Source organism: Periophthalmus magnuspinnatus, chromosome 23 (assembly GCF_009829125.3).
Source record: "Periophthalmus magnuspinnatus isolate fPerMag1 chromosome 23, fPerMag1.2.pri, whole genome shotgun sequence".
NCBI lineage: Eukaryota > Metazoa > Chordata > Actinopteri > Gobiiformes > Gobiidae > Periophthalmus > Periophthalmus magnuspinnatus.
The window spans coordinates 2,738,849-2,751,195 of record NC_047148.1 but is presented as its reverse complement, the minus strand read 5'-3'; the positions used below and the strand labels follow the sequence as shown (position 1 = coordinate 2,751,195).

The following is a 12,347-nucleotide window of genomic DNA, read 5'->3' as shown; positions in this document are numbered from 1 at the left end:
GCAGTGTGAACGGTAAAGTGGAGTGTAAGTTTTATGACCAGTTGGAGCGAATCCTCAGTGCAGATCCAGACTCCACATGTGACGCAGACGATGGAGACGAAGAAGAAAACCAAGAAATGGATGACGACCTGCAGTTTATCGAACAGAACCTGCCTCTGGACATCTCCACGGATATGGGTATGATAATACAATGTGGAGTGTGGAGCTCAGGATTGAACATCTAAAAGCAACAGTTATTGTGAAAATCTGCCATGTTTTTAGTCTAACATCCATACAGATGTATATGTATTAAAAAGTAAACAAAAGAGCAGTGGAACAACCTGCTCTAGGAAAATACATGTATCACATTTATTTCAGAGCTCTATATGTGTCTAACTGAACTTTGACGACAGGTACAATGTTTATTGTAAGTTGCATATATTATGCAATTTCAAAATCACAAAAGGAGGAAATTGGTATTTAAATCTATTTTCACACATAAATAAAACAGCTCTTACTCCAGGTTTACAATAGTTGAAATACTTAATCATTAGATGGTGCTTGTTGTACAATTTACTCTACAAGAACATCATTTACAAAGTTAAATGAATAATAAACGGTCACTGTACTGTTGCACCCAACGTGACCTTGTGCCCTAATTGATTTTCACAGCCAGCTAAACTCTCTTTTGCATCACTTCCTCCAAGGAACAGGCAGGTGTTGCAGTTTCACACAGTTTTGTATTAAATCTGTCCAAACTACAATGATACAAAATACAAAAGTATTCAGTAAGCAGAAAACCGTAGGGTAAATGGTGTCCATTAAAGTTACACTATGCAAATAGGCTTTGTTATCCCATCTGAAATTAGCGTGTATAAAGTATAACAAACATATATAAATTGTAATAAATATAGCTGCCAACATTAATATTAAACATAAAACTTACTCATATTGCCACATTGAAATGAGTGGATGGTTTCAAATTGAACAGCACAAAACATCATGGACTGATTGTCATTTTGCAAGCTAGTTGTTTACTTCTGGCCACCTGCTGGCTAAATCTAAAACCACACTTGCAACTAGGGCCCACTAACAGTTACAATACAGTTACTATTGTTCATTTATGTCACTATGGGAACAAAGTGCTGTGCAAAAATCGGAAAATAAAATGAGAAAATAAAGAATCTAACAAATTATCACACACACAATAATGAAAACTAATGCGTGATAAGGAAGATTAAAAAAACTTCTGAATAATGTATTTACATATGCATTTATTGATCTTAAGTCCTCATTCTAATACTGATTTCTGAGTAACACATCTGTCTGTAGTTTCTTCCAGTGCTCGCACCACTTGGTCCGACTCAGAGACCCTGGCCCTGATCAACATTTGGGGGGAGAACAAGCACCAGGTGGGGTCCAGCGGGGGTCACCGTGGAGCTCAGCTGTTCAACATTGTCTCAAAGAAGATGGCTGCTCTGGGATATTTCAGGACGCCGGATCAGTGCCAGACGAGGATGAAAAGACTCAAGTCGAGGTTCAGGCAGAGCTACGACAGCAAGTGAGTTATAGGACCATTACAATTATTATTAGCCAAAAAGTTATTAAAGCTATATGCTGTAATTCAATAGAGTACCTCATCTTTAAATGGATTTTAGTTCATTTCAGCATATCCACATCCAAAAATATTTGCTTCTGGTGTAAGTGTCAAAGAGTACCATGAATCTGAAATGTAAAGTCAGGAGGATTTATTGAGCTACAGTGTAGCTAGGAAAAAGTGAACCGCATAGCTACGGGCTGTCCAGAAACTACAGAGGGAGAGCCCTGAGGAGTGTGTTTACAGTTTTTACAGTGTATATCAGTGAGTGTGTGTGAAGGAAGATCTTCTGGTCAGCAGAACTCAAAATCTTGTCCTTTTTTGTCTTATTCTGTGTGTGCAACTTGCTGTAAATACTCGAGGGGCATTGTTCTTCCTCGGTTTCTTATTATTATTATTGGCCCTCGCCACTCACGAAGTGATGGCGAGGGGCATTGTTCTTCCTCGGTTTCTTATTATTATTTTTCCGCCAAAACAAACGCAGTATTCACCCCCTGAACGTCGACGAAAAGTCCCACATATAGGTATAGGATCGACCGGCTCGGCGAAAAATTTCATAAAATTGGCATCGCGACAATGTCCGAAGCACACCGGCTCGACAGCGCCACCTAGAAATTTTGAGATTTCCAATTTAATAGGGAGGCCCGACTCAGATTTTGACGAAATTCATACCAGTGATAGAGCTCATAGAGAGAAGCAAAAAATGTAATTATAGCACTGCCCTATGACAGACAGGAAGTCGGCCATATTGGATCAAATATTCGCCGCTTCATTCGCAGCGTGTTTTCAAAACGCTACTAGTCTCAGGTTTTTGGTCCAAATGAGCTCAGATTTCACATGCCACATCCAGACACATAGGTTTTCATAAAACATCCACGTTTTCTCCGAATTCCACACGGTTCGCCCGTACACCGCCGACGAAAAACGCCTTTGTTTCCTGTTTTTTCAAAGTCCTCTCGCGAACACAGGCATTGCCCTACAGAGCTCACATTCACATCACATATGCGAGATTGGGGCATGAATGGAATGCAATGTTAATTTTAATCAAAATGAACACTATAGCGCCCCCTACCATAGGGGTGAAACGCCAACATTTTCCGATTCCTATGAAATTTGGGGAATCCATTCATGGCCTCAGAAGGTCGCGCGAGGGCCGAGGGCCATCATCGCCGCTTGCGGCTTTAATTAACTTTAGCATTCTTACATTGAAATAAAACTGTAATAGTAAAGCTCATTACTAAATGTGGATACTTTATACCATCCCAGCATACCTTATGAGATTTAGTGTCACATTCTCAAACTGGCTTAAATGTTGAGGGATACTGTATCGTCTCTTTAGGCAAATCTGGGACCTTCCTCCAGGTCTAGAGCTAGTCGCAAGTAGCTAGGTATAATCAGGAGTACCTTGCTAGAGGAGCATCCTACATTGCACGTATTAAATAGATAAATTTAATCTATCTACCGTAAATTTCGGACTATTGAGCACATCTTGAATATAAGTCGCATGTTACAAATATGTTGTAATATCAGATATTTACACAGAAAGACAGTACACGGAGGCTTTTTGTGTTTTAATTTAACAAACTGCCTGAAAATCGGCAGTACGGCACCAACATCCCATCAACACAGTACTGTTTTATTTTCAAAACATGCAGGTATGTTCATCCTAACACAGGCCATCTGCTTTTATTTCCTCTGAAAGCATTTGTCATCTTTTTACATTGCCTAACTTCTTCCCACTGCCGCCTCCAATGTCACACCATCGATTCATTAATGCCAAGCTTACGTGCAATGGCTCTGTTTTCTTTCTTTGATGGCCAGATCCATTGCCTTTTAACTGCATTATATGCATTTCTTCATGTGTTTTCCATGATGAAGGTGTGTGCATGATGTGCAAAACAGTTCAAAATCAAAACTAGTGTATTCTTCTTTTCATAATCTTTCCCCAGGTCTGTTTCACTTTTGCGTATACTGCTAGAGAGTGCCCCCGGTGGCTGTTAGCCAGTAAAAATCTTTAAATTAGCCCCACCATTGTATAGGCTGCAGGATTCAAAGCATGGTAAAAAAAAAAAAAAGTAGTGGCTTAAAGTCTAAAATGTATGGTATCTAGAAAGAAAATAACCTGGCCATCAAAACAGAGTTCTTGTGATATAATTCACCCATTGTGGTTTGGCGGAACTAATGATGATGTGTCCAAATCTTAGCAGAAAGCATGCAGAAGGAAGCACTTAATACTAGGAGGATTGCAAACATCGCATTGTATTAGGTCAGTTTTCATTTCTATGGAATTTTAGAAATATACCCACAGAAATGTACCCAATCTTGATTTCGATGCTCGATGCTGATGCTCGATGCTGATGCTCGATGCTGATGCTCGATGCTGATGCTCGATGCTGATGCTCGATGCTCGAACCTAGGTGATAATAAAAAACCACTCTTTCTTTGGACAATAAAATGTGATTTTTGACATTAAATCATAATGTACTTTCTTTTATGCTGCCACATGTCCTTATATTTGTATAATCCCTCCGTCACCCAGGTAGGTTCCATAGTGGTCCATGGGCGTACACAAGTCTGTGTGGTCTTATACTGGTTTCAGTTCAGGAAAGGTTCATTTCTGTCCAGTGACTCAGTTGAGTACCTATTTTCAATACTAGTTTTAGTATTGATTAGCACCTGATTTTTAATACTTCTGATAACCCTAGGTTGGACCATTGTTTGTTATTATAGATACAAGTCCTTGTACTAAACGATTAAACTTTCTGCAGCTGTGTTGGAGGAGGGCAGGACCGTGTCTTTTCTGAGCTGGCCCGGTTTATGCCGAGGGACCACTCTCTGGAGGACGAGGTGGACAGGGCCTTGGAGGAGCTGCAGGACGACGACCTGTCTGCTTACTTCAACCAGGACCTGGGTACAGTACCATTCTTGTGGTTTTAAATCTATGAGTAATTTTGTATTTGAGCCACTTTAAATTTTGGATGTGGAAATCTGGAGTGTGATTTTTTTTATTTATTTTTTTAATGAAAGGAGGAATGCATGGTTTGATTGTAAATTGGTGCATATTTGGATGTATTTGAATTGTTAACCTTCCTGGGGAAGGTTAACAATTCATGTAAAGCAATTCATGATGTAAAGCATCTGTTCTTTTCTGAGATTAATGCGTTTACACATGGCCCCTGTTAAAATAAACCAATAAACTAAACAATGTGAGATGAAAATCATAAAAAATATGCTAATAGTCTGTTGTGTTTCTACAGATGCCGTTTTCAATCTTCAGGAAGAGAGAAAAAAAGTGACTTGGTCAGACAAAGAGACTGTTCTACTACTGGAGATCTGGGGCGATCCACAGGTTTGGCATTTTTGTTTCATGTTTTAGAAATTTCTCAGCAAAGTTGCATCACTGTATCCAAAAACCTAAAAATAATAACTATTATATGAAATCAACATTTTACACATATATTGAACAATAAGTATATAGTAATTATCGTGACAGACCTATTACTGCCCATGTTTTTCTTTATCCAAAACATTCCTATGTTTTGAATAATTTGAGTCACACCAGCCACCAGGCTTTTTATGCCAGCTTATATTTCACAACACTGAAATTTCACAACACAAATTCAATACTGAAGAAAAGTTCCGATACTTGATACCAATCTTTTTATAACAATGATTTAATTTTATTTTTTAACAGTTTTTAGGTTTTCATATGTCATTTTTCACATAAAACAATAACACTCTTTAAAGCTGCCATCTGTTTTGTGTTCTGTTTTGTTCAAGACCTTTTTAAAACTTAAGTGCAAGTCTGTATCATCTGTACTTTTGATACTAGTTTTTAATATCTGTTAATATTTGGATACTAACCGATACTAAAACTAGTGGATACTTTTGACAACCCCAATCCCAGTAATAATTGTTTATTTTTTGACACTTGTAGGTTCAACAGGACTTAAAGCGCTTCCCTCATAACTCTCCATTTTATAATGAGATTGCGGAGAAGTTAGCAGGCTGTGGCTATCGTCGCAGCGCAGACCAGTGCTACACTCGAATCAAGCGCCTTAAAGCTCTGTATCGAAACTGTCTGGACAGGTAAGGAACTTTGTTTTATAATCTACTGTCTTAAAAACATCAAAAACTGAGCTAGATCATTTTAAATTGTTTACTGTGCTTCAAACTTATTCCTCATACATTCCTGGCATCCTAATTATTTTACACTAGCAATGCTTTTGTAAGAGCATTTTACAGCATTTCAGAGGCCAGAGCAGAGTTTTGCTGCCATGGTAATGCTAACAACATCTAGCATTCTAACAGCATTACTTCCTGTTTCACACACTTAATAATTAGATGGAGCACACAGCGGTCTCATTGGTAATGCTAACAACATCTAGCATTCTAACAGCATTACTTCCTGTTTCACACACTTAATAATTAGATGGAGCACACAGCGGTCTCATTTTGACCCTAAGTAGTTTAATTATACGCATAATTTTTTAGGTTGGAAACCTAATATGTTTTCTCATTTAAACCATAAAATTTATATTTCAGATTGGATAAAGGAGGGGTCAAATCAGATTTTAAATTTTATAACATTCTGGAGAAGATCCTGGGCAGCCAACCATCAACATCCTCAACACCTTCAACTCCCTCCACTAAAGTAACAGACACTATAGAGATCTCTGAGGACTCCAACAGTGACTCAGTGCCTGAAATAGGTAATGTTAATGTCATTGCGCCAACCTCTTTTTGACAACATGGCTGTCATTTAGCAACATGACTGACATGCTAATAGCACCATATGTTTGCAAGTGCACTAAATCAGTAGATTTAGTGCAGTAATGTTCAGAATGTGTTAATTGATGGTCTATGTACAAGAATTCATTTTTGTTTTGTTTTGTTTTTTTTAATAATTCACCTTACATGCTAGGCTTCACTTAAATAATACATACTGGTACATATAAATATTTCAGTTCTAAGTACAGGCAATAACTTTCTTAGAAAAAAATGGAGGATAACAACGTGTGAAAACCATACATGTGGAGTGGGTATTGGTGAGATTTCGTGAAGATATTGAAAAATTCATATTTTTATTTACCGGTATATTTGAAATGTTAAAATGAATATATTTAAATAAATACTCCAAGGGCATGAATGCTACTATTTGTTTGTTTTATGAGTAATAATTAATTCAACTATAGGGCTTTTAAATTTATAAACTTAAAAAAAGGCAGAAACTGCTGTTTTGTTTTTTTTGTTTTGTTTTTTTCCCTACAATACCAATCTTATCTTGTCTTCTCAGATGGAGTAAGCTTGTCCACTGAGATGGGTTACTGGTCGGATGTGGAGGTTCGGACGCTGATTGATATTTGGGCGGAGGAGGAAGTGAAAAAATCTCTCACGGGTGAAGTTCAAAACGGACAGATGTATTCAAATATCATACAGAAAATGATGGCTCTTGGCTTCTCCAAAACCTACAACCAATGCTGCTTAAAAGTCAAGGAGCTGAGGAACAATTTTCACCAATGCTATGAAAGGAAAAAGTAAGTTTTATGTTGACTTTGGATTTTCCTATTTCTAATTACGATTTTTGTCAATTTTTTTAGGGCTGGTAAAGTGGTGGAATACAGGTTTTATGATCAGTTAGAGCCAATACTCGAACCTTTGATGGAAGATCCTGACGAGAAAGATGAAGAGACGGAAAATCGTCCAGGTGCAGTATAGACATCAACACAAATGAAATGAAGAAGTTTGAAATAGACAGAAAAGCAGCCAAATTATGTAATAAAAAGTACAAATAATATTTGAGAAAATGTCTAGTTTATACCCCATTCTTCCTACTGGTCCACCAGAGTGACTGGTGGATTTAGTTAGTCACAGTGTAGTGTGAACTGTTAATAGCCTTCAGTATATCCAATATATATCTGGGTTTCAGATAACATCACAACAGTCTATAGGCCAATAGTGACTTCCAGGATCTAGTCACTAATAGAAATGATCAAGTTCAACATTTGTGAATTTACCTTTTAGATATTTCTTATGAAAATACAATGTAATCAATGGGGAAAACTGGCTCTTGACCCCATCTGAGAATATGACATCATCACATTGTAGAATCTGACCATCTATATACACATGCAAATTTTTTTTATTGTGATCCACTCAAAAACATTGTGATATGATTTTTATGGCTTATTGCCCACTTATACGTACAAGCACAGTGCATTTTTAACTTTCCCCTTGTCCTCTGCTTCCTGCTGCAGTAGCCGACAGTGTGAGCTCAGTTTGGGAGGAGCCTGAGACCATTGCGTTCCTACAGATCTGGGCAGCGGACGACATTCAACAAAACCTCAAATCTTCTTTCCGAAATGGACGAATTTACGCCGAAATCTCAGAGAAAATGTCCACTCTAGGATACCACAAGTCGGCCGAGCAGTGCCATGACCACATTACCAAACTAAAAAAAAACTACAGGCGATACTGCAGGTGAGTGGCATAACTAAGGAATGTACTAGAATGTTCCACAGTATGGCATTATTAAAGTATTTTTTAAAAGTATCTTATTAAAGTGTTTTTTGCAGCTAAAATATCTACTTGTGTTTATTTAATTACTCAGGGTTATTCAGATAAGTTCAATGTCATATTAATAATAATAATGGCTTACACTTGTAATGCGCTTTACAGGCTTGTCAAAGCCTCTCAAAGCACTACACTATAGTCATTATTCATTCATTTCCACACTTGGTGATGGTAAGCTACTATTGTAGCCACAGCTGCCCTGGGGCAGACTGACGGAAGCGAGGCTGCCAATCTGCGCCATCGGCCCCTCCAACCACCACCTATCATTCGAGCACACACCACTTTCATACTAGGCAATGTGGGTGAAGTGTCTTGCCTAAGGACACAACGACAGAACTTGGTCCGAGCGGGACTCGATCCTCTGACCTTCGGGTTGGGGGACCAACACTCTAACCACCACATTGTGGATGGTTCCTTCATTCCACATTCCCAGAAAAGTTACGTAGTGTATCTAAATGATAACAATATAGGGATGGACAATCTATTTGTTCTAATCTGTGATATTGTGATATTTTTTCCAAGAACTACATTACAACTTGTCCATTTGCAGAGGGGGTTCCCGTAGGACTGTGTTTCCCTACCTCCACATCATGGCTCCAGTTCTGGGAGGTTTGGGGTTCAGTTCAGATGCCGATGCTGCAGCTTTTGACTCTAACCAGGATGTCTACATGGACAAGGACCAGGATGTCTGTAAGTACAACTATTAGTGTTATCACAATACTTTCAAACTCAATTTTGATACTAAGGAATTGACTCATTACTAAATACCAATTCTGATACCAGAATAAAGATGAAAAATTCTCCTTTTTAAGTGGTAGAATGTAATTTTTAACTCAAAATAATTGTACTTTCTTTGAGGTTTTATATCTGCTCTGATAATGCGCAAATGCATACTAAAACTGTTTAGGAATGCTCAGATTTTGTCCTGTTAATGTGAATTTTTTTTTTTTTTTTTTGCAGTATTTATACTTGGTCAAATGAGCATCTAGTTTTGATATTAGTTTTAGTATTGATTAGTATCTGATTCTCAATAACGTATTTTCTGCACTATAAGGTGCATCAGAATATAAGGCGCACCTTCAATGAATGGCCTATTTTAACACAGTTTTTATATATAGGGCGCACCGCATTATAAGGCGCATAGAATATAAACCACTGTAGTAGCTGGGGTTGTGTTATGCATCCATGAGATGGAGCTGCGCTAAAGGGAATGTTAACAAAACCGTCTGATAAGTCAGTCAGTCAAACTTTATTAATAGAATATAAAAAAACATTCTGAAAACTTTGTTCACTCACAAAACAAGTTAATGCATTCACAATATAGTTACTCTCGAAATAGTGCAAAGCAATAACAATAACTCAACGTTGTTCAAACGTTAATGTCCATATTCACAATATCTCCCAGCCTTGTTTACTTGTAAACACGTGAAAGAAACACGTAAAGCCTCACTTTTTCAGTTCATTCCTTATTCACGAATCCCTCGAATTCTTCCTCTTCAGTGTCTGAGTTGAACAGTTGGGCGAGCTCGGCATTCGAAGTGCCCGATTCCGACTCATCAAAATCGCCATTATCCATGTCGCTGCTGTTGTCTGGCAGTTCAGTGACAATTCCTGCCTTTGTGAAAGCTCGGACCACAGTTGAGACTGATATATCAGCCCAGGCATCCTCAATCCATTGGCAGATTGTGGCGTATGTCGCCCGGCGCTGACTCCCGGTGTCCCCGTTATTACCGCTATTACTTCGGCAACGCCTCCTGACTACAGGTGTCATAATTGACCAATATTGATCCATATATAAGGCGTATCAGATTATAAGGCGCACTGTGGGTTTTTGAGAAAATTAAAGGTGTGGAAAATACGGTATATTTTGACAACATATACACAAAAGTATCCATTACTGACTCTGCATCACTATAACAATTGCAAATCAAGTCAGGTTTGAAATTATATCTTCCTAATAGGGTCACAATTTGAATGGCTCAGTTAGCAAACCACAAAGGCTGAAATTTTTTTGAAGAGCCATAATTTCCTCCTCAAATAACCAAATGTCTTATTCTACATGAAAAAAATTCTAACCCTTTAGTTTAGATCTGCACAAACATGTTCTAAAATGTGATTCTTGTATTTAGATAGAATATCTAAATATAAGAGAAGAGAGATATTTAATAATTTTGAGAGGTTTTGCTGGGCCCCCATTTTAGTCGACCAATTGATCAGTAGGCTAGGTCTTAAGTCAATGACAACCCTAATAATCAGTCAACATAATATGCGTTTTGTGTTGTTTTCTTGTAGATGAGCAGCCTTCCACCAGTCAGCCAATGTCAGACCAAGGGAAAAAGGCCACATGGTCAGACACGGAGACCCGACTTTTGCTGAAGATCTGGGGGGAAGACAGGATCCAGATGACACTAAAGGGCTCCTTAAAGAACCGCCATGTTTATGACCACATCTCTACTGCCTTGAGTGAATACGGCTTCACCCGCAGCGCAGACCAGTGCTACACACGCATCAAACGCCTCAAGGCAGGATACCACCACGAGAAGTCAGTCAATGGCATTTACTCATTTATTTTACTTTTCTGTACCACGTTATAATAAGTACCTTAAAGGGCCCATTTTTTTGGTGTTGGTTTGGTTTTTTTGTTGCTGTCTGTGTGTTGTGTTTTGTTTAATTCACAGATGCTTAACACACAAACCCTTCTCTCAAATAGAAAACACTCTGTTCCACCTTATGATGTCATGTAGTAATACAGAAAGTGCTCCACTGTTTTTTAAACTCCATACACCTTCACTATAATCATTTGGACAATTTCAGCCCTGGAATTGTCAGTCTCACATGAACAAAAGGTAGCTATTAACTACCAATGCATGACATCACTGGATGGAGCAGTGAAATTGTGAGCTTTGAGTTATCCTTTATTATTAGTCCTTCTACATCTCCAGACATGTGTGCATTAAACAAAATAAAACTCTAGGTATGTAACATTTTAACATGGCTTAAAGCTCACAAGAGCCAGTTTTGCGCAGTAAGGGATTTTTTAATTAGCCTCAATAAAACATGAATAAAGACTTAATTCATAATGAACAAATGGTATATTAAGAATTATCCTGGCATATTAAAAGTGTAGTTTTTATAAAGTGTTAAAAAAAAAAAAGCCTACTTTTCTTTTGTTAGGCTTAGTCAGAGATGCTGTATGTCACTAGTGTGTAAATCAGCTGCTGCTGGCATGCTGGTCATTTTGGTCTTAAAATATTCATGTTACCCTCAACACCCTCGCTCCTGAATGGTTCTTTGGTTTGCTATGATACTCACGGTTGGAATTACAAATATGGAACTTGGCTTCTAATTAGCCCCTATAACTTCTAGATTGGATTCATTTGGCTGAAGCTGAACGCCCTGGGTGATGTCACACTCCACTTCTTTATACAGTCTGTGTGTGCGACCTATAAATATACTGTAATATGCAACATTTTGAGTACTTTCCCCTTTAAAAAGAAATAATATTTTGTGTTAAATTGGCTACAGTTGTACATGAGTTTCATCATTCTGAAACCCATGAACGTTTTTTTTAAGAATTACTTGCATTATAACTCACAGTACAGTCTACATTTTTAATCGAGTAGTCGGTTTATCTGACAGTATGTAACTAATGTAATTCCTTAATTGTTTTAACATCAGGGCAGATTTCAGGTACTACAAAGAGCTGCAAGAGATTCTGCAGAAACAACCCAAAGCCGACACTTCATTTGAAGAGGTGCCTCTGCCCGACATGAGCCTCCCCGACCTATCCTTTTCCGACATGTCTTTCATAGAGGACCCAGACCCAAACAAAGGTGGGCCTAATGTAAAGTAAAATTACCTAATGTAATTCCGAATTTTGGGCCACTACGCGGTCAGACCAATCACAGGGCAGCATTGTGGTTTGGGTGGAAGCCGAAAATGAAGCACCTAAACGAACCAGAGCAAACATGGTGTTGCCCACTGTAGTTCAGCCTATTTTAGCATAAATACAGACTATTTAGTTTGTGAAAACTCTGCAGAGAGAAGTGCTTTGTGCATTTGTGGACACGTTAGGTGTCCCTGCTTTTCTCTTAACTGGATTTAACACAAGTTAGATTTTTTTGGTCATGCTGTTGTGACTTTTCGTCCAATCAAACAAATATTCGCCTGGATGTTCTGCTTTTTTCCCATCACTTCT

At 38.1% G+C, this 12,347-nt stretch overlaps 1 protein-coding gene across 1 annotated transcript in view; it reads left to right on the top strand.

Annotated features, from left to right (window-relative positions):
* zgc:113263 (uncharacterized protein LOC503753 homolog) overlaps positions 1 to 12,347 on the top strand; it is a 44,552-nt gene that overhangs the window by 28,198 nt on the left and 4,007 nt on the right. The window contains exons 10-21 of the mRNA XM_033989948.2: positions 2 to 177; positions 1,312 to 1,540; positions 4,345 to 4,487; positions 4,834 to 4,925; positions 5,514 to 5,665; positions 6,122 to 6,288; positions 6,873 to 7,113; positions 7,177 to 7,283; positions 7,834 to 8,056; positions 8,700 to 8,839; positions 10,442 to 10,691; positions 11,828 to 11,982. Coding sequence (XP_033845839.1) covers positions 2 to 177; positions 1,312 to 1,540; positions 4,345 to 4,487; positions 4,834 to 4,925; positions 5,514 to 5,665; positions 6,122 to 6,288; positions 6,873 to 7,113; positions 7,177 to 7,283; positions 7,834 to 8,056; positions 8,700 to 8,839; positions 10,442 to 10,691; positions 11,828 to 11,982 — 2,075 coding nt within the window. The remainder of the gene's footprint in view (position 1; positions 178 to 1,311; positions 1,541 to 4,344; positions 4,488 to 4,833; positions 4,926 to 5,513; positions 5,666 to 6,121; positions 6,289 to 6,872; positions 7,114 to 7,176; positions 7,284 to 7,833; positions 8,057 to 8,699; positions 8,840 to 10,441; positions 10,692 to 11,827; positions 11,983 to 12,347) is intronic.